Below are 22,302 nucleotides of genomic sequence, written 5' to 3'. Positions count from 1 at the left end.
AAGACGCCCAACAGAAAATAAGAAGAAAGGAAAGGCATTGTTTTAATTAAAAGTAAAGAGCATTTTCAATAGAATTCACGCTATTACATAGAATAAATAGAAAAAAAAAAAAGCATAGCAGGAATTATTGTAATAACACCTCTAAAGATCAAATGAAGGGATTTGAATGTTTGTTTTTTGCTACATTGTATTCCTCTCTTCATCACCAACTTTCAATTATTCATTTGCGACCACCCAATTTATTGTATAGCTCATCAATTTGAACCTGTCAAAATTTTGACATTGTTGAGATGCTTTTCTTCACAAAGACACATATGTAGACATAAATGTACATTATATTGAACAGACCAAGTAAGAGAATTTAGATTTACCTCATAACATTTGAGAAGCTGGTTTCTTTTCTTTTTCAATGTTGCTGTCACCAAGTCTCTTTCCATGTCAAAAGGCTTAGGTTCTAGAATGACGCCTTTGATAATTTCAAACCCTCTTAGCTGTTTCAATGATATTTTAAAAAAAGAATATTTAAAGAAAAGGTACAAAAATGATGTAGTTACTAATATGAGAGCTGCTCAGAACTTGTACAAATAGTGATATGTAACTTAGAGCTTCAAAACATGGGAATAATGACTTGAGATGATACAGTTATGATATTGAAGCTCTCTGAAGATGGTACCTTGTTTCTCTCAGCTGTTAACTTTAGCTCTGAAAGCACATAACTGGTCAGCTGATCAAGCTGACACAGCTCAGAAAATGAACCCATATGACCCTTTTCATATGCCCATTTTTTGGTGTTTTCTTCATTGGGTATAACCACTGCAACTAAAGATGATTTGAAGCTGTTCCCATATATCCAAATCTTACAACCAGTTGAAAAAAAGTAAAAGCATTTTAGTATAGACCAAAATAAGTACAGTTAGAACAAAAGTAAGAGAGAGAGAGAGAGAGAGAGAGAGAGAGAGAGAGAGAGAGAGAGAGAGAGAGAGAGCCTTTTACTTACATCTTCAACAATTGGAGTGATACCATAAACATTCTCCAAGTACTCAAGAGCAACATACTCTCCCTGAGACAGTTTTATAAGATTCTTTTTTCTATCAATTATCTTAACTGCTCCATTTGGAAGCATTTCCCCTATGTCCCCTGAAAATGCCAGTCACAATTAACCATTTAAAGTTTGTTTACAACTGAAGTTTCTTAAAAGAGACTAGGCAAAAAAAAAAAAAAAAAAAACAGCTTCTCCCACCTGTATGGAACCAACCATCTATAATTGCTTCTCTTGTTAACTCAGGCTTTTTGTGGTACTCAACAAAAACAGATTTCCCTCTAAGACATATCTCACCACGAGCAGGATTTCCAAGTGGATTGTAACCCATTTCAGGAACTTCCTCTAGGCGCATCTCATTGTAGACTGACACTGGTCCAACAGAACCAACTAGGCTCATTTCATCAGGATAGGATATAGTTGTTGGTCCACAAGTTTCAGTTAACCCTGCATCATTTACGAAAATGCATTGGCTGGTTTCAATGTCCAAACATAACTATAATAAAGCTGTGGAATTAGGCTGACTTTAATGACATGTTAAGTACTCAAAACAAAATCTTGATGTCTTGTACTTTTTGTATACTTTTACCATAAAAGCAGTTGTCTTTACAGTAGCATTGGACAACAATGCATTGTTTCATTGTCTAGACATAGCTACAATAAAGCCGTGGGAAATATAATAATTTGAATATAAGGCATGGATTGAATTTGATGACATGTTATGTGCTCAAAACAAAATATTGATGCTTAATACTTACCGTATCCTTGGACAACGAAGGCACAGCTGGTAACGCGCAAGAATTCTTCTATCTCAGAACTCAAAGGAGCTGCTCCAGATATTATAAGGCGGACGCGACCACCTAGTCTAGCTTTTATCTAAAAGACCATAGAAAGAAAGCTAAGAAGACAACAATGAGAAGCATTCTAAGTATTCTTATAAACATTTTATAGAGAAAGAGAAGGACAACCTTTCTGAAGGCTAAAAGATCTGCTAAAGGTGAAGCGTATTTGTTTTTGTATCCCCAATTCATCCAAGCAAGTTTGCTTTAAAGCAATGAAAGAGTGTGTAAGTATCAAAGTAGTTAGTATGAGAATTAAACTGATAAGAATATTTGAACTACTTACTACTTATAAAGAAGATCAAAAATCACTCTCCTTCTTGGATTGAGCTGCTCTACTCCTTTCTTTATACCTGGAAATCAAAGAGGCTTGGCTAGGTCAGTATGATGGTTCAATTATATAGCTGTTGAAAACTGATGATTAGAGATATTTGCTTGCCTTCATACACTCTTTCAAAAACTCTTGGTACTCCAGCAAAAAGTGTTGGCTTTAGTTCCATTAAATCTTCCCCCAATGCGTTAAGATCCTATAAATAAAAGAATTAACATGATTATGGTAAGTGAAAATGAGACTAGAAATGGATTGCAAACAAAATGTGGCATAATTAGCAATAGCAGCAATATCATACCCCATGGTAATAGCCAACAGAAGCACCTTTATGGAAGAAGTATTCTTCGATTAAACGGTCAAGGATATGAGCTAGAGGCAGAAATGATAAGTAGGTATCATCTCCTGTCATCTACTCACAAATCACAAATGAGAGTATCAGGAAAAATTATAAGAAGTTGGTAAGATGGTGTATGAAGAATTTACCACAAGAAGTTCAATTATGCTACTTACCTTATCTTCAAATTGTTCCAAGAAGAGGTCAATCCCTCTGACAGAAAAGGCAATGGTTTCATGTGTTAACACAACACCTTTTGGGTCTCCACTGGTACCACTGGTATACATAATTGTGCTAACATTATGGATCTGTGGTGGAATAATCTCTGTTGGGTTTTCTTTTCCCTGATGAACAATAAACAAACTTTATGATCAATTCAGCAGAAAAAAAAAAATGACATCATTGTGAATCTGCGGATGTTCTATGCCAAGTAGTATTAGTTGACATTTGTCAGCCCATATACTATGGTGACCATCTAGAATGTGTTCCAACTCTCTTCTAAATACACATTTGTTACATTCATCACAGTATAACAATAACTCTAGACTAGTTCAAAATGATTGGATAGGTGGTTTTCTCCCACAAATGTTTGAGGTTTGAGTCTCTACTGAATTCTTACATAGAAACTACTATTTTACAGTCACCTAGCACAATAATCACTTCATAAAGGGACATTTTCAAGGGTTACGTGAGCAACCTAGTTTTAAAAAACTAACCATATCAAGGAATTCTTTCCATGACAGTGGTTTTATCCCAATCTGAGTTGCTTTTTCCTTCTCCTCTTCAGTCAATGAAGTGAAGCAAACCAAAGCTGCAACAAGAACAACCAACCTCAGTATCACACATTATTAGTAGTTTTAGTAAACATAAAATATAGAACAATTTGCGGCGAAACTCCTTATGTTTTAATTTTTATATACTAAATCCTCTTATCTTATTTTTTAGTGGCAAAACTCCCTTATGTTTTAATTTTTATACACTTAACCCCCTTATTTTTTTTTTAGTGGCAAAACTCGCTTATGTTTTAGTTTTTATACACTTAACCCCCCTTTATTTTTTTTTTTTTTTGTGGTGGTAAAACCTCCTTATGTTTATTTTTCTTTGCAAATTTGACACGCTAATTATATATTAACGTTAAATATCAACTGGATGACCACTGTATACACCTGTGTATATGTAACAGTAAAATCTCAAAATTGATACAGAAGTAATCTAGTTAGTACTTAACGGTAATATCGAATTAAAATTTTAAATTTGCAAAGAAAAGTAAACTTAAGGGACTTTTGCACCAAAATAAAAGATAAGGGGGTTAAGTGTATAAAAATTAAAACATAAGAGGGTTTTGCCAAAAAAAAAAAAATAAGAGGATTAAGTGTATTAAAATTAAAACATAAGGAGGTAAAATAAGAAAGTTAAGTGTATAAAAATTAAAACATAAGGGAGTTTTGCCGCAAATTACTCTAAAATATACCCTGCAAATCTCACTTTTAAGCCGGTCAGATGATCTACAATCAGGAGTCAGTAGCTGCCAAAGAGAATTATAGCATCAAATTAGAACCAATAATATCGGGAATATGATACAACAAGTGGTCTTTCACTTTATTATCTCAAAGCTTTTGATTCTCACTTCTTTAACTTTCTTATCTTGGATGAAAACATAATCGACCTCAGCATGATCTATAATAAAATTTACAGCTCCTGGCCCTGCATCAGAAAAAAATATTACAAGGTTAAATCAAATTGGTGAAGCTGAAGTTTCTGCTAATTTTAGGATTGAGAGATTTTACCAAGGGTGTCATAGAGAGGCACACAGACCAAACTGTGAGCATTGCAAGCCTAAAAAAACGTATAGCAAATGATTACATGACTAGAAAAGTTTTTTGGTTAAAAAAAAAGAACTATATGTGGCGTTGTGTTTCAGCAAATAAACCTCCATTGCCACAATCCATTCAGGGCAATTTGATCCATAAATCCCAATACGAGAGCCCTGTCACAGTCACAAAATCACAATGAAAAATTAGAAGAAAAGGCATAGGAAGAAGAAGAAGAAGACTTTGTACTCATATGTTTAGGCCTTACAGGCTCAGCACCAGAAGCACGTAATGCAGAACCGATTTGAAGAACTTCCTCATGAACTTCCTTGTATGTTTTCCAATTATAAGGCCCCCACTACACACACACACACACCAAAACATGTAAAATCACTTGAAATTACAATCACTAAACATAACATCAATCTTATATGTTATGATATGCTATGTTATGTTATGTAATGCTTAACCTTTCCATCAACAAGTTTTCGCCATCCGAGCATACGATTATCAGGATATCTCTCAACGGATTTGCTGCAAGCCAAGAACATCTTATCAAGTTTTCATGTCATTAATATGAATAAATAGAATTAACAAGATTCTAGTTATAACAAGTACCTGAAAATATCCCAAGCTGTACTTAATTCAGGATCAGCTGGAGGAAAGTTATTCTTGGAAAGCAAGTTTCTGTACACTGGACCAACTGAAGGCTTCCCATCCTTACCTTCCTTTCCTTCTTCAACTTGAATTGAAAATTGCTTCAGCATCTTCTCTCTCTCAAACCTGGAAAATTAATAGTCTCTGGACACACAGAAAAGGGACTTTAATAACTAAGAGAAAATGTGTATCTATATATGTGTGTGTGCAAAGAAGTCAAGGTTTTGAGTGAACAGAAGAAATTCATAGTCAAAGCCAAGGAAAAAAAAGACAGAGTCATGAATGATCGATACTGACCACCATGTGTGTGTGTGAAGTAGTTAAAATTTAGGAAAAGAGCCCAAATGGTACATGTATATGTGGTACATATATATATATGTGACATCAAAACAAGACTACATACCAAATCTTCCTTTAAATACATCAGAAGATTGAACAGCGTAGCATGATTACCCAGGAAAAAAAAAGGAAGAAATGTAAAACACATGTTAGCTGCACACACATGTAATTTTTTATTTTTATTTTTCATTATATTTATTACATAAACATATATACCATGTTGGGCTAAGTATGAGGAAGCTAAAGATTGTGAATGACTCAACCATCCACAAAAATAGATGAAACCCAGTTTAAGAGATTATATTTTTATGCTAAAACTTACTTAGTTACGGCAAAATAGCAGTTTGAGCTGCGCCTTTTCACATTCAGTTATGTCATATGTTTAGAAAAAAAAAAAAAAAAAACAGTGCTCGTTTTGATATTTTATATATATTAGTGAGTGAGAGATTCTTTTTAAATATATTATATTTGCTTAATTTTGACCAAAATGTTATTATTATATTTTTTAAAAAAAAAATAAAGAAACCCCAAAGACAACAGCCCTGTATATGTTATTAAGTCAAATAAGGCACATATACATTGGATATCTTAAATATGAAAATTTGAAACATTAATTATATGATATGAACATGTACACACATACACGCACTTCCATATATATATATATATATAAAGATATATAATAGAACTATTATACTATTACTTACAGTGATGATGAAGTGAGAGATTGGAAGAAGATGATGCAGTGTAGTGTTTGGAAGATATATGATGATTAATAGTACAAGAGATGGAGAGATATAGCTAGCATGGTGTGGTAAATGAGTTAGTTGTAACCTCCTTATTTATTAATCTCATTTATGGCATTTTTTTATGCTAACTTCTATGAAATGCATTAATATTAATCCAAAACGATGATGGAAAAGACAAAGTCACTTCTTACACATTTTTTTTTTATTTATTTTCATTTTCATTTCGTGACTTTATTTATTTTGACTATTTTAGCCAAAAAAAAAAAAAAAACACTTTATTTATTTTGAATAGAGACAAAAAAAAAACATACAAGGCCACAAATGTACTTTTTTCTCTACTTGCATAATTAAGATTCCCTACGATGATAGGCACGAAAAGGCATTGGTGTGAGAAAATATTTCTTATAATTAGTTATTGGGGTGGGAATTTGGGATCGCATTTTTTTTATTATTTAAACGTTACTACTTTATATATTATAATGTATAATTTTGAATTCGAATTCAAAATTTTCAACACATACTTTTTTACAATTATTTGAGCTAATTTTAAGTTGTTAAGATTGCATTACGATTTATGTACCTTAAATTGTATTTATTAGATGTTTTAATAAAAAAAATTAGACGCTTTAACTAAAAAAAACTTATTATTTAGGTGGCGTTTGGTAACACTTTTTTAATCAGTTTTCTGTTTTTAAAAGTAGAAAAGTAAAAATATTTTTCAAAAACATGTTCTATAAAACTGTTTTTACTTTTTAGTTTTATAATTAGAAATCAAAATTTTAAAAACAAAAAAAATCACTTTCAATATTTTTTTAAACAGTTTTTTTTTCTTAATCAATCTTTTGATTACGACCAGACCCGGACCCAAATTCCTTCCCCACGGCCTTGGTGCTGAACCCGACTTCTGACTTGAACCCGAATCCGACCCTAGACCTAGACCCGACTTAAATAAAATCAAAAAATAAAAATAAAAACGAACTTTATAGAACACACTTTTGTTTTCTATTTTTAAAATTGAAAAACAAAAGTGGTTACAGAACACATTTTTGTTTTTCAAAAATAAATTTTTTAAAAATAAAAATTTTACTTTCATTTTGTAATTAAAAAATTAAAAAACATAAGTGTTGTCAAACGGCAATTTAACCACATAGAGAGAGTAATTCTTCTAAAGAAAAGATGTATAAAATTTTCTCAGATTTTTCTTAAAATGTTTATTTATTTCTTTTTCAATTTGAGCCATTTTCTTTTCTTTGTCGAACAAATATATTGTTATAAATAGGATGAAGAAATAAGTAGCATTACGTAAAAAAAAATAGCATTACTATAAGATATTTAATTTTTTTTAAATATAATATAATACTATTAGTATAATTTAAGAGATAGTCACATATTTTAATTTAAATTTAATGTACAAATTTGATATGTATAACATATAATTTCTCATACATATAAGGACAGACACGTGTAAATTTGGTGCATTCCATATTTTCTGTTTAAACATTACTATCAAGCACTAACTACTTAACACGTGGCAACCTATAAATAATGAAGAGTTTTATATAATTTTGAGAGTAAATTGCGGTATAAATATCTAATATTTCAGATTTTATACACTTAAATACCTAATATTTATTTTTAGAGGCAAAAATAGCTAATGTTACAATTTTCTTACACCGATACTACCACTTTCGTTAACTCATAAATATGGACACGTGAAGGGTTCAGATTCAGTACATTTATTTTTATTTTATTTTAAAACTTAATATTCTTAATATCAGAAACTAAATGCTACTTGTTTAAAAAAAATGTGTTCTCATTAACAATTTTCACATGATATTGACATTTCAATTCGATAATCATGTTCCATATACTACACTAGTTCACTCAGCTATGGTAATTTAGTATTGCATCTCTCTTCTTTTTTAAAAAAAACAAGTAATATTTAGTTTTTTATATCAAGAATATTAAATTTTAAAATAAAATAAATAAATGTAATGTATTTGAGCCCTCCACGTGTCTATATTTATGAGTTAATAACAGAAGTGGTAGTAACGGTGTAAGAGAATTGTAACATTATGTATTTTTGCCACCAAAAATAAACATTAAGTATTTAAGTGTATAAAATCGTAAACATTAAGTATTTATGCCGCAATTTACCCTAATTTTTATTAAAATATAATATAAAAGATATAAATTACACTAATAAAAATATTACATTCATTCTACTCGTAGGTTCATATTTTACTTAGATTCGGTTTCTTCATTCAACTGATTATTATTAATTAAAAATTATATCATAAATGGTTTTAAGGAATAAACTATTATTCAGTATTCACCTCTTTAAAGAAAAAAAATTTATATATAATGCAGGTAGTTATATTTTTTTCAAACCAAACCGCATATATAATTTTTATCTTTTTTTAAGTTACAACCGCACCACGACATCTTAAAATTACAAAATTATACTGTAATAATATAGTGTAACGCAGTGCAATTTAAGCGATTTACACTATCATTATTATCAAATATTATAATAAAAATTTTAAAAGCAATCTAATTAAGTTTTAACAATACAAAAAAAAATATATTATCAAAATTTTAACATATATTCTATTTATCAAGTCCTTATATTGAATTGTCTCTAGAAAATAATATAATATACACATATATTGCAAATATATGAAAAAATAAAATAAAAATCATATTACTTTTTATTATATAATATGGTGCCGTTTGAACTATAATTATTAAATTTAAAACCGCAAACCGCACTACACTTCGCGTTTTGGCAAAACCGCACTACAAAAGATTTTAAACTACATTTTTTATGGAGTGTGGTGTGGCTTAAGCGATTTGTGCGGTGTAGGTGTTTTGATGAACACCCATTAAATATGGTGTATATGTAAATTTTACCTCATTTTTATAGAAGTAAACTCTAGGACCATATCTGAGAAATGTATAAAATATTGTGTTATATTTGATAAAAAAAAAAAACTGTGACATATTTAGATTATTGTGCTGCATAATTGCAAAAATGTAAATTTAATGTTTAATTAATATTTTTATTAAAATATAAAAACTAATGATTTTGTTATTATTTTATTATAGAAAATAAAATATATATAAATACATTATAATTTAATGTTATAACTACATATAATAATAAAATAATATAAATAACAAAAAAGTAAATAAAAAATAACATATTTATTAGGCTAATTAATAATTTTTCCCCCTAAACTTTGACATGTACTAAATCGTACTCCCTAAACTTTTTTGGCTGTTAAAAATTTCCCCCGAACTATTGAGATTTTTAAATTTAAGGACTTTTGTCTAATTTTAGTAAAAAATTCTACATGGATGAAAGTTCAAGGGGCGTGATTTACTACATATCAAAGTTTGAGGGGCATGATTTGGTAGATATCAAAGTCTGCGAAGCATGGTTTAGTACATAAACAATAACTGAAAACAGTAAAATTGAATGAAATTATTAAATGCTACAGCAGGGAGTGCAGCACCTGCTGCGAATTCAGAAAAACTGAGTCATGTCAAGCTTTGGCATCTCAGATTAGGGCATGTTAGTCAAAGAGGATTTGAGGAGTTGAATAAACAAGGTCTGTTCAAGGAGAAATTGAAAGAAGAACTTGAGTTTTGTGATGAATGTGTATTAGGAAAAGCCTGCAGACTGAAGTTTCCTAAGGTTGAGCACAACACCACTGAAAGGCTTGCCTATGTGCACTCAGACCTTTGGGGACCCTCTAGAATTCAAACCAAAGGAGGAGCTCATTATTTCATAAGCATGGTTGATGATTTCAGTAGAGTAGTGTGGATACATCTATTGAAAAGCAAGGATGAGGCAATGCCTACTTTTGACACTTGGAAAAGGCTGCTGGAAAATCAAACAGGATGCAAACTCAAGGTATTGAGGACAGATAATGGCCTTGAGTTTCGCTCAAATGAGTTTAATGAATTGTGTAACAAGTTGGGGATCCAAAGACATAGAATAGTGATCAAAACACCTCAGCAAAATGGAGTTGCTGAGAGAATGAACAGAACTCTGCTTGAAAGGGTAAGATGCATGTTACTGAGTGCTGGAATGGATGTCATTTTGGGGAGAAGCCATCAAGACTGCATGCTATCTAATCAATAGATCTCCCTCAGAACCTAACAACTTTAAAACTCCTCAAGAAATGTTGACAGGTAAAGCTCCTAACCTAGATCATTTAAGAGTCTATATATGGTTGTACTGCCTTTATGCATATTAAGCAGGACAAACTCCAACCTAGAGCATTAAGATGCATGTTTGTGGGATACCCTGAAGGGGTTAAAGGTTACACGTTATGGTGTCTAGAACCTGGATTTAAGAAATGCATGATTAGTAGGGATGTAGTGTTCAAGGAAGATGAAATGGGCCTCAAGTCAGTAAGCAACTCTAAGAATTGTGAGACTACATCAGATAAGAATGTACAGTTTGAGGTGGAGCCTCAATCTGCACCAACACCTGCAATCCAAAGTGAAATTGAGACAACAAGAGGTGATGAAAGAGGAAGCCAGTATTATCTAAGTGAGTATCTGTTAGCAAGAGACAGAGAAAGAAGACAAACCAAAGCCCCTGGCAGATTTGGATATGCTGAGTTCATTGCCTTTGCACTTATGGTTGCTGAAGAGATAGATAGTTCAGAACCATTAAGCTTCTTAGAAGCCATGAGGAGTAAAGATGTTGCAGCTTGGCTGGAAGCAACTCATGAAGTGATGCATTCACTTAGAGAGAACAAAACCTGGGTAGTTGTAAAGAAACCAGAAGGGTACAAACCAGTTGGGTGCAAATGGTTATTAAAGCATAAAGAAGGATCAGAAAATGAACCTCCAAGGTTCAAGGCAAGGTTGGTAGCAAAAGGGTTTACTCAAAAGGAGGGTGGGGACTACACATAGATTTTCTCACCAGTTGTCAAACAAGCTTCAATAAGAGCAATGGTGGCAAAGGCTGCAAGTATGGGTCTAGAAATTGAACAAATGGATGTGAGAACAGGTTTCTTGCATGGAGAATTAGAAGAAGAAATCTATATGCAACAACCTGAGGGGTTTGAAAATGGTAATCCTGATGATGTTTGCCTACTCAAGAAATCTCTATATGGCCTCAAACAAGCACCTAGGCAATGGAATTTAAGGTTTGACACCTACATGCAGAGCATTAGATATATCAAAAGTAAGTATGACTCTTGTGTATACTTCAATAATCAAACATATCTACTGCTCTATGTTGATGACATACTGATTTTCAGTAAGTCAAAATCAGAAATTGGTAAACTCAAAAGAAAACTCAGTGAGGAGTTTGAAATGAAGGACCTAGGCAAGGCTAAGAGAATTCTAGGCATAGACATTAAGAGACCCCCAATAGGAGTGATTGTTCTGTCTCAAGCCTCCTATCTACAAAAGGTTCTTTCCAAATTTGGTATGTCTAAGAGTAAACCAGTAGCTACACCAATTGCACAGTATTTCAAACTATCTGCTGCACAATCACCCAAAACAGATGTTGAAAGAGAAAAAATGAGTAAGATTCCTTATGCTAGTTGTGTAGGGAGTCATGTACTCTGTGGTTTGTTCAAGACCAGATTTAGCTCATGCCATGAGCATGGTAAGCAGGTATATCTCAGATCTTGGTTCAGATTATTGGGAAGCACTTAAATGGACCATGAGATACCTGCAAGGTACACTGAATACATGAATTGTATTCTGTAAAGACAGTCAGTTTCAAGAAGAAATAATTGGCTATGTTGACTCAGATTTTGCAGCTAACCTAGACACTAGAAGAAGCTTAACTGGATTTGTATTCAATGCTCTATGAGGCTGCATCAATTGGAAGTCTAATCTACGAAAAGTTGTTGCTCTATCTTCAACAGAAGCTAAATATATGGTTGCAACTGAGGCCATTAAAGAAGCTATATGGTTAAGAGGTTTAACAGAAGAACTAGGCTTCAAATCTGAGGACATTACAGTCTATTGTGACAATCAAAGTGCTTTGCACCTCATGAAAAATCTAATGTTTCATGAGAGGTCAAAGCACATTGATATCAAACTTCACTTTATTAGAGACATTGTGTCATCTAAACAGGTTCAAGTTAAGAAGATAAGCACTCATGACAACCCAACTGATATCTTCACTAAGAGTGTCACAAGAAATAAGTTCCTACATTGCTTGAACCTACTCAACATCAGAAGTTCATAAGCTTCATCTCTGTCATTAGCTCTTTGGAACAAACCAGGTGGATTTGTTGTATGATTTGTCCCAATAAGCTAATGCCACTTCATCATTCTAACCTACTCTTGGCATTGGTTAGCTAGTTAAGTTAGTTATCTAACTTGACACCTAAGAAAATCTAATGACTTGTTAAAACCAATGTCTATAAAAGGAAGCACCAAGACTTCATTCAAAGGGGTCCAATCCAAGCCACTCTCACCTAGAATTCTTTCTCTCTAATTTCTGTTCAAGATTTGTGAGTGTTTAGGAGGGTTGTAAATGTAGAATTGCTCATCGTTAGAGGTGTCTTCTACTATGTGAGGTTTGCTTTGTAATGTGTTCAACACTTAGACTCAATTGAGTACTTTGCTCGGATTGTAAAAGTGCTTGATGTTGGAATAAAGTTCCATTTAATTCAAAGCTAAGTCTATTTAATCTTTCATTGTTTGATTCTATTTTGTGTACTGGTTTGGAGTTGTTTTTGATTACTTATTATGTTAATGGTTGTTCTTGTTGTTTTGGCACTATTTTTGGCCAACAATTAAGGGTGATTTTCACCACAATATACAAAAATATTTTTATTGTGGAAAAATACCATAATAAATATAAGAGTAATTTGCGGCATAAATACCTAAATTTTATGCCGAGTAATAGATAAATACCTAAGTCATATTTTTGGCGGTAAAAATACCTTCCGTTACACTTTTGGAACTTCCGTAGGTACCTCTCCGTTAACTGCCAAATCAGTACCTACGTGGCAGCCCCTGATAGGTCCATATCATTTAATTTTTATTTTTTTTCTAACAATTTTTAAAAATTAAAAAAAATTATTTAAAAATTAAAAAAAAATAATTAATTAAAAAATAAACATATATTATAAAAAAATCAAATTTTTTTAACGTAAAAAATGATTTTATAATTTTAAGAAAATCATAATTTTATAATTTTTTTTATAACAAAAAATTATAATTTTAAAAAATCATTAAATTCTAAAAAAAATAAAATGAAACCCTATAATTATGCATCCTCACCCTTTCTCTCTCCTTCAATTTCTTCTTCCTCTCTCTCTTCAATCGCAAGAACCACGTCCAGATTTGATTGGGCCATCTTTGACTATTGTCAAAGAAAATGAAGCTCACCATGAGCTTGAGAGATCCTTAGAACCCCTGACCCTGCCAATCTCCCTTCTCTTCGTCGACATCAAAGGTGGACAGAAACAACACCAGCACAGTTGGACATCTCTCTTCATCTACGCATCATGACCTTCATTGTCTTTTGGTATTTATCTTCTCATTTTCTTAGGTACAAATCTGACTAAGATCTGAATGCTATTTTGAACCCAAAAAATTTCTCTGGGTGTTTGTTCTTAGGTTTCTGGGTTGGAGTCCGGTAAGGGAGGAAGAGATGAGTTTTTGTTCTTCATTTTTTTTTTCTTACTTTCATGTTGGAAAGAGTTAGGGAAGATGATTGAAGATGAATTTCATAGAGTTTTGCTTAGAAATTTTCTAGGTTCAAAAAAGGATTCAAATTGCCAATGATTTTTTTTTCTTCATTTTGTTGAGATAATGGATGAAAAACAAAAGAGTAATTTGCGATCCTGGTGGTGGGAATCTCGTCCATAGGTTGTGGTAGAATGCCTCATCGGGGTCGGGTAGAGGTGCGCCGGAGATGAAACCTGTGAGAAGAGAGAGGAGTAAACGGAAAAAAAAAGATTTTTTTTATTTTTTATAATTTAAAATTAATTTTTAAAATATTAAATGATTATTTAAAATAAAAATAAAATAAATCTATCTGGACCAATCACAACGTACCATGTAGGTACTCACCTGGTACTTAACGTCCAGGTTCCTACGGAAGTTCCAAGACCCTAACAGAAGGTATTTTTACCGCCAAAAATACGATTTAGGTATTTATCTGCTACTCGGCATAAAACTTAAATATTTATGCCGCAAATTACTCTAAATATAATTTGTACTTATAATGATATCCATAAGTAGGTAGTTGAGTTTAAAGAAGTTAGGATCCTCATATCTAACATTGTCCTCAACTCACAACACAAATGAAACTAATGCCACCTTGAATGGTGGTCCATATAAAACATGTCATCAAGTTTTGGTGTAGTTAATTTAATGTGCCACAAGAACCAACAACAACAACACATTTTCCTCAATGCATGAACAGTCGATTCTATTGGTCCAAGCCAATTGCCTCCACACACTATTAAATCAATGCATTTCAATTTTCATCCAACTCTGTCCTTTTTCACTGCGGTACGTAGCTGTCTCCTAATTAAGGTAAAGCTAATTCATAATTATTTCTAGTATTCTAATGATTAGTAGATATATGCTGCCACTAAGCAACATTAGCTCTTAAAATTAAAGACACAGAGCATATAGCTAGGATCATTCCTTTTTTTTAGAGGTTGGTTGCTCATTCAGTCATTTGATGTAGCTGCAGATCTACATTAACATCAGTGGGCCTCATTTCTGATCAACTTAGCCACAAGAGATGACATAATTGGGAACTCTGTAAATCAAAACCAGCTGGTTTCTCTCATTTAGTATGACACTCAACTACCTGCAGAGTAGAAATTATGAAATATATAAATACTATTAATATTTAATAGGTATTACAAATGCTTATTATCTAAAAAATTTGAATTTTCATATATAATAAAAAAACTTCATTTTTATATTATATGGGCTAATGTTATTCTGTCAAGAAAGATAAAAAAATTGAATTTGGCTTAGATATTTTTTATATATTTAAATTAAGAATAAATTTTATATAATAAGCATAAGTAAAAATTAAATTAACAAGTTAAATAAATATACATTTATATTAGAGTGTATAAGTGTTTTAATCATAAAAAATAACCCTAATCAATTTTATTAACATTTTTTTTTTACAGTAAAGATAAAAAGTCAATTTTTTCGTTGTATTACAATTATGTCCCAAACTATATAAAAAGAACAAATAAATATTATTTATTAGTATATATATATATATATATTAAATAGTTTGATAATATAATAAATAAGATACTGATAAATAAAAAATCTACATACTTTCCCCTTTCTTAACATATCCCATAACAAATTTTTGTATTAAAATTACTTCAAACAAATATGTCCAAAACAAAATGCTTCAAAATAATACATATCCCAAGCCAAACGTTTAATTGATGAAAGATAAAAAGATACTAACCAAACTTTTTCAAACATTTTAACTACTATTTTTTTTTTATATATATATATATCAATTCATTTATATTTCAATTCGAAATTCCTTAAGTGACATATATATTATTATAAAAAATAACAGATATGAAAATACACACAATCGTAATTTGTAATAAATTTTAGTAAGACCGAGTATCATCCCACAAAAACTGATTATCAATTACCAATTAAATATGTTTTGGTTTCTATTTGATCAATTAATTAAAAGTTTTAGAAAAAAAAAAAACAACAATAATGAAAGGTTCGAGAAGTAAACAATGAGAAAATAATTAGAACTATGATCCTTAACTATTCTTCCTTTTACTTAATGCAATTACCCAATTCATTTTCTTCCTATTCAATTAACTAAGTTGATAAAAAATAATTTATAATCTAGTTAAGACTTATAAACTCAGTCTAAGTAATAACTCCCTATATTTCTATGACAAAATCAAATCACAAAGAAATTGAACATAAAAATCATAAAAATATACAATAACCTAGAATCTTTTGCTCTAAATTAAAATGCAAAAAAAAAAAAAAAAAAAAAAAAAAAAATCAAGCATATTCAAAATCTCACTTTTCAAAATTTTGATTTGAATTCATAGATACCAATTATAGATGACCAACAAATAATTGTAAAATGAAAACAAATTGCATGATTCGCATAACAATCATATTAAAGTTGCACGACTTCTTACTTAAGTTCATGAAGGGTTCTATAGCAACCTAGCTGGGGGCAGAGTTTGTTTTTGGCCGACTATGATTGAGGATTCAAAAGTATATGTGAAGACATATGACAAGTGCCAAAGATTTCTAGGGTGCCCAGAGCTCCGCCCAATGAATTGATCCAAATACAAAGTCCATGGCCATTTATTGTATGGGGAATAGACTTGATCGGACAACTCCCAAAGGAAAAAGGCGGTGTGCAGTATGCAGTTGTAGCTGTTGATTATATAACAAAATGGATAGAAGCCCTACTACTAGCCACTATAACTTCCAATAAAGTTTTAGACTTCGTGGTGAAAAACATCATACGTTGGTACAGATTTCTTCAAAAAATTATGTCAGACAAGGGAAAAAAATTTGACAGCCAAATGTTCACTGATTTCTGCACAAGACATGGAATTGTGAAAAGCTTCTCGACAGTCACACACCCCCAAAAAAATGTTCAAGTCAAAGGTGTAAAGAAACGCTCAAGGACACTGTGAGAAAATGACTTGAAGAAGCTAAGGGTAATTGGCTTAAAGAACTACCTGAGATACTCTGGTCGTATAAATGGATGGCAACCGGGCAAACTCCTTTCGCATTAGTCTATGGCTATGAAGCAATGTTGCCCGTAGAACTGCAGCCTTCATCCCACAGAAGATTAACCTATGATTAGGAGGCCAACCACAATCTCTTAATAGAGTCATTAGATGAAATTGAAGAATGAAGAGATCTAGCAAACTTAAAGCTACAAGCTTATCAACAAAAAGTAGTTAGGTAATTCAGCAAGCATGTGAGAGAAAGGAATTTTTTTGTGAGAGATATGATACTTGGAAGAGTGTTCCTTAACACTAAAGATAGTGCGAAAGGTGTGCTCGGACCAAATGGGGAAGGGACATACAAAGTAACTGAAGTTACAAAATCAGAAGCATACAAATTGGGTCGTATGATGAAAACATAGAGTTGGTTCTAGTTACTCGGTATTGGAACGGTAAACATCTGAGAAAATACTACTAGCAGGTTTTTTCGGAAAACTTCATTTATTCTCGTTCCCTTGTACAGCTCATACCAGGCAGTTTTTATTATGTCTTCTTTGCAGTGTCTAGAGAGCTTAGGAGTGAGTTAAGCCAATGCGTACAAATACAAAAGTCTGAAGAACACAAAATTTCATAATGCTCAAACATCATTATTAAGTGATGGCCTTTTGAACATTTATCATTCAATGGTTTGGAAAAGCCTTAGTGCTAAGGTCTCAATGACCACTTCTAAAGCAAAAAATTGTTTTAACAAGCATTACTCTTCAGTAATGTCTTCTGGACAGAGTTTATCCTTTAAGAGTTTCTATTTTTTAGCTAAGATCCGAACAAATCATGTAATAGCTTTTTATTATTTAATAAATATAAGTTACATTATAAATGAATAAAGTAATTAATTATCATTCAAATTGTGTCATTTTATAAATGATTGCTTGCAAAATTTTAGTGATTTATTTCTAAAGTCAAGGAGCTTCCTACATGTGTACAAACAGACCCACCTAAGTACAGGGTCCAAACAGATTAGTATGGCATACTCTGGTCAATTTGAGTCTAAAGCTTGCTCGGTCACTTGGGGGTACCTACACCCATACAATATTGGTAAGATGCCATGAAAAATACTAAGATTTTTTTTAATTATTTTAAAATTTAGAAAAGCTAAGTACATATATGCAAAAATAACAAATAATTTATCAGATTTATGCATACATAAATTTATGCATAGAGAAAAAGGAGCAGAGAAAGTAACCCTTTTCAATATGTCAAAATGTCATTTTGTTCACAGGACCTAAATAACAAACTTGTCACCAAAAGCACATGTGAGAGGAGACCAAATAGATAAACAAGAACTTAATTTAAATTTGCAATTCCAAATATCTCAATCGCGTGAATTTTAAACTAACCAATATTTTTAACAGAGCAGTGATTCAATTTCACTTTTCAAGTGTAATGACCGCTCTAGTAATGTGGATTAGTAAAGGCAATTAGCACTAATTTTTATTATTTTATTATTATTTGTGAATTAATTTAATTGTGGACCCCAATATTTAAGAAATAAATATTAGAGTTATAATTTCTCAATTCCGGAGATTTTATTAAACTCTAGGGGTATTATTTAGCTTATATGTGTAATATGCTATTTTTGTAATTTTTGCTCGGCGACAACAGAAAATGCGATGGATGGCTAGATTGATCACATGGGTAAGTTTAGAACCCTATTTCATAGTGGGAAATAATTTAGAGAAAATAAATTATCGGGATTGAGCGGGGTTATGGAAATTGACCATTTTACCCCTAGCTTTAGAAATACCCTAGTTTTAAGTCTAAGGGCATTTTAGTCTTTTGGTTAAGGGTGAGTGAGGTGGCTGCCCAAGTAGTTGACACCTAGCATTTAAGTTAGAAGGAGTTAAGTGATTAACTCATTTTCATTTGAAAAATAAAGGAAAAACAAAGAAAATCAAAATCAAGAGAAGTTCTCTCTTCTCTCTTTCTCTCTTCGAAGGCAGCAAGGGCAAGGGGTTTTGGGAGCTAAGATTTTGTGTTTTCAGCAAAGGATTCAAGAGGAATCAAGGCAAGGTAACCCTAGTTCTTCTCCCCTTTAAGTTTTTGAAGTTTTAGTTTAGTTTCACTATGAATTTTTAGGTTTAGTGGCTGTTGGGTTTTGAAATGTTTGGGGTTCAATTTCTGGAGTTAAATTGAGTTAATCTAAGTCCCTAGCTACTAGTTTTGATTCTTGTGAATGGTTTTAAGCAAGCTTGAGTTTTGAAACTCAAGCTTTGTTCATTAATGGCAACTTGAGTTGTAATGGTTTATTCTGTGAATTACTACCTGGAAATCATTGTGTATGCATTGTATAGGTATACTGGAGAGTTTGGTAAAGTTTGGAGTTGAATTGAATTAAGGGGGATAATTTTTGGTTCCCAGCAGTAGAACCGGAATTCCGGTTCTGGGAGGCCAGTACCAACCGGTCGACCGGTTGGTGACCCAGAACCGGGATACCGGTTGGGAACCAATCTGCCTGTTGGGGGAATTTCCAGAACCCTAGTTTTGGCCAAATTTGAGATATTTAGGGTATTGCCATGAAGTTTATCGATAGGGAAACTTTTAGTTTCAAGTTTAAAGTCCCGGAAAGTGATTTAGCGAGTCACTCATCTGTGTTGCTATTATTGTGATTAGGGCATCCATCTAGCACGTGAATTCCATTCGGTGCCTGGCCAAAGACACTTGAATTCGGAAAACAGGTAAGAACTGAATATAACGTGTGATATAAATATCTGGGTGTATGTATATGTATGCTATATATATGCATGCTGTGTGTATCCTTGTATATGTTTGGGTGATATCATAGCGACACAACCATTGTGTCGGTTCAGCAGTACAGGCATCGTACTGGTTAAGAGTGTTATCCACCCTGAAAAGTATGTTTTGGTACTATCATAGCGACACAACCAGTGTGTCGGTTCAAAGAAGTTACGGACATCGTATCGGTTAAGAGTGATATCACGGCCAATCATACTTTTGGATGCTATTGATGCTATCATAGCGGCACGAACATAGTGCGGCCCCTACAAAGACGATTTAAGTGCCGGTAGGAGTTGATATCATGGTCGCAGCACGCGATTAGAACGTTCGCTCATCCGTTAAGCCCCGTAGATAGGTGTATGGGCGCCTATGTACAGTGTCGGAATTTATGTGATATGTTATATGCATTTCTTACCGAGTCCGTCGACTCACGCTTCTACTTTCATGTGTAGGTAAAGGAAAGGCGAAGGCTGAACAGGAGTGAACCTGAGCTCGGGTGAGATTGTACATGTCAAAGCAGCGCGACCTGGAGTGTTCGGTCTCGGGACATCTGGGGATTTGTATTTTGGTAGTCGCTGTGCGACCTGTAATAAATGTATATTTTGAAAAGTTAACTTTACAAAGTTTGAAAACGGGATCCCGATATATGTAAATAGTTTATTATATTATAAAGTTTAATAATTAATACAAAAGTTTTAATTTGACACGTTTTTCAAGAAGCTTCTTTGATTGGCAAAGATTGCACAATAATTGAAAAAGCACTGTAGCGTGCCTTAGCATTAGGGCGTTACAATTTTGGTATCGTAGCCGCTGTGTTCGTCTACCGAAGCTTGCTAAGATATGTACAATCTTCATCAGAGAAAGCTCGGTTCACGGTTCAGTAAGCCCGTACTTGTTTAGTATTTTCTTTTAAAAAAAAATTAATTAATTAAAAAATTATTACGAATGTGAAAGCATGTTAGGAAGCATATTAGATTATAATTATTTATGTTAAGTGCATTGCCTTAAAATCCGTAAGTGCGGTAGTAAGTATGTAAATAGGCCGTTGCCTGACCAGACTGACTTACTAACTGACAGGTTAGTCTTATTAAATGGACACCTGGTGCAATATGGAGAGTCAGAGTAAAGTGGCCAGGGCTAGTAACGGTTGGAGAGAATGGAGTCCAAATTGTCGCCGTAACCAAGGTGAAAGCCCTTGGAGGGCTTCCGACGGGAGTGATGGTTATCCGTCACAGGCTCCGTTGGATTTGGAGCAAAGGCTTGCAAAAATGGAAGCTGTGATTCAACGACATGAAGAAGAAATTCAGAGGTTGAAACAGCAAAGGTCTCCTGGAGTATCTTTACCACATATGCCAATCGTTTTTGATTCGGTATTACCAGCGAAGCATGGAATGGCTGGTACTCAAGTGGAACCATTGCATGGAAAGATTTGGATCCAAGAACCTTCAGACTTTCAGGGAGGTTCAAATATGAGGAATGCTTCTTGGGCTGAAAGCCCTGAGGAAATTATTGTGAGACCTCAGGAGATTATGGTAGAGGGTCAGAATATTACATGCCTGAATCCAGGTTATGGCGAAAGTGGCAGGAGCTCCATGATTGAGCAAAAGAGGAAACCTACGTCATCAGTGGTGGGTTTAAGAAAGAACAAGCGGTTCCAAAGGTTTCAAGGTAAGGTAGGACGCCAGGGTTATTCTTACCCTGAATGCCCACGTTGCATGAAACACCATCCAGAAGAATGCAACCGAAAGGTATGTTTTCATTGTGGAAAGGTTGGGCATTTTAAGAAAGATTGCCCACATGTGGAGAAAGAAGAACAAGAGCAGAAAGCGGTATTTGTTCCTACCCCGATGAATGCTAATGCTCAAGCTGATGATGCAGCAAGCCCTTCTGTAGTGGCAGGTCAGTTCCCTGTAAACGACTTCTTTTATATTGTGTTGTTTGATTTGGGAGCTACACGTTCATATGTAGCTATGAGAATAATTCATTTTTGAGTAGGCCTTGGGATATTTTAGAAAGAGGGTTTGGAACCCTAATGCTTAGTGGGGAATTGGTTATCTCTAATAGGCGCATTAGGTCTATGCCGATTAGGATCGAAGATAGGGAATTGAGTACTGACCTTATAGAATTGAAATTAACTGAGTTTGATGTTATACTGGGAATGGATTTTCTATCCAAGTATTCGGCCAGTATAGATTGTAGGCGTAAAATGGTGACTTTTCAGCCGGAAGGTGAAGATCCATTTGTTTATGTTGGATCGGTTCAGGGGTCTCGGGTCCCGGTTATTTCTGTGCTGAGAGCTAGGGATTTACTATGCAATGGTTGTGTAGGATTTCTAGCGGTAGTATTAGACTCCAACAGACCTGAAACATTTGGGCCTGAGGTAGTCCGGGTGGTGAAAGATTTTCTTGATGTGTTTCCCGAGGAGTTGCCGGGATTGCCGCCACAGCGAGAGATTGACTTTGTAATTGATTTGGCACCTGGAGTCGAACCTGTTTCTAAAGCTCCATATAGGATGGCTCCAGCAGAACTCAAGGAGCTTAAGTTACAACTTCAGGGGATGTTGGACATTGGGTTTATTCGACCCAGTGTGTCGCTCTGGGGAGCCCCGGTTCTTTTTGTGAAAAAGAAAGATGGTTCCTTCAGAATGTGTATTGATTATCGGGAACTAAACAAGCTGACGATTAAGAACAAGTACCCGTTG

General features: G+C 33.2%; 1 protein-coding gene and 1 long non-coding RNA gene across 7 annotated transcripts; both read right to left on the bottom strand.

Annotated features, from left to right (window-relative positions):
* Positions 1-18: 18 nt before the first annotated feature.
* Positions 19-6,214, bottom strand: LOC115710077 (long chain acyl-CoA synthetase 1). Of its 5 annotated transcripts, none has more exons than XM_030638437.2 (20): positions 6,058-6,214; positions 4,973-5,155; positions 4,825-4,888; positions 4,623-4,712; positions 4,474-4,530; positions 4,331-4,379; positions 4,171-4,247; positions 4,029-4,068; positions 3,260-3,354; positions 2,720-2,887; positions 2,508-2,618; positions 2,318-2,405; positions 2,165-2,231; positions 2,008-2,083; positions 1,798-1,915; positions 1,241-1,486; positions 998-1,137; positions 674-856; positions 372-491; positions 19-265 (listed from the first exon to the last, which is right to left on the bottom strand). In XM_030638437.2, the coding sequence occupies exons 2-20, from the start codon at positions 5,119-5,121 to the stop codon at positions 221-223; spliced, it is 1,983 nt and encodes a 660-aa protein (XP_030494297.2). In that variant the 5' UTR covers positions 5,122-5,155; positions 6,058-6,214; the 3' UTR covers positions 19-220. The 5 variants fall into 5 exon arrangements, with proteins under 5 accessions (XP_030494297.2, XP_030494365.2, XP_060963798.1 ...); XM_030638505.2 differs by lacking the exon at positions 6,058-6,214 and adding an exon at positions 5,673-5,806; XM_061107815.1 differs by lacking the exon at positions 6,058-6,214 and adding an exon at positions 5,567-5,680.
* An 8,183-nt stretch (positions 6,215-14,397) lies between these two features.
* Positions 14,398-20,353, bottom strand: LOC115707042 (uncharacterized). Of its 2 annotated transcripts, none has more exons than XR_009685541.1 (3): positions 20,088-20,353; positions 16,815-17,881; positions 14,398-14,914 (listed from the first exon to the last, which is right to left on the bottom strand). It is a non-coding gene; the product is annotated as an uncharacterized LOC115707042 (long non-coding RNA). The 2 variants fall into 2 exon arrangements; XR_009685542.1 differs by lacking the exon at positions 14,398-14,914 and adding an exon at positions 16,116-16,669.
* Between the last annotated feature and the right edge of the window lie 1,949 nt (positions 20,354-22,302).

This window comes from Cannabis sativa, unplaced genomic scaffold (assembly GCF_029168945.1).
Source record: "Cannabis sativa cultivar Pink pepper isolate KNU-18-1 unplaced genomic scaffold, ASM2916894v1 Contig3, whole genome shotgun sequence".
NCBI classification, from domain to species: Eukaryota; Viridiplantae; Streptophyta; class Magnoliopsida; order Rosales; family Cannabaceae; genus Cannabis; species Cannabis sativa.
The sequence above is the reverse complement of the archived record's forward strand: the minus strand, read 5'-3'. Positions and strand labels throughout refer to the sequence as shown.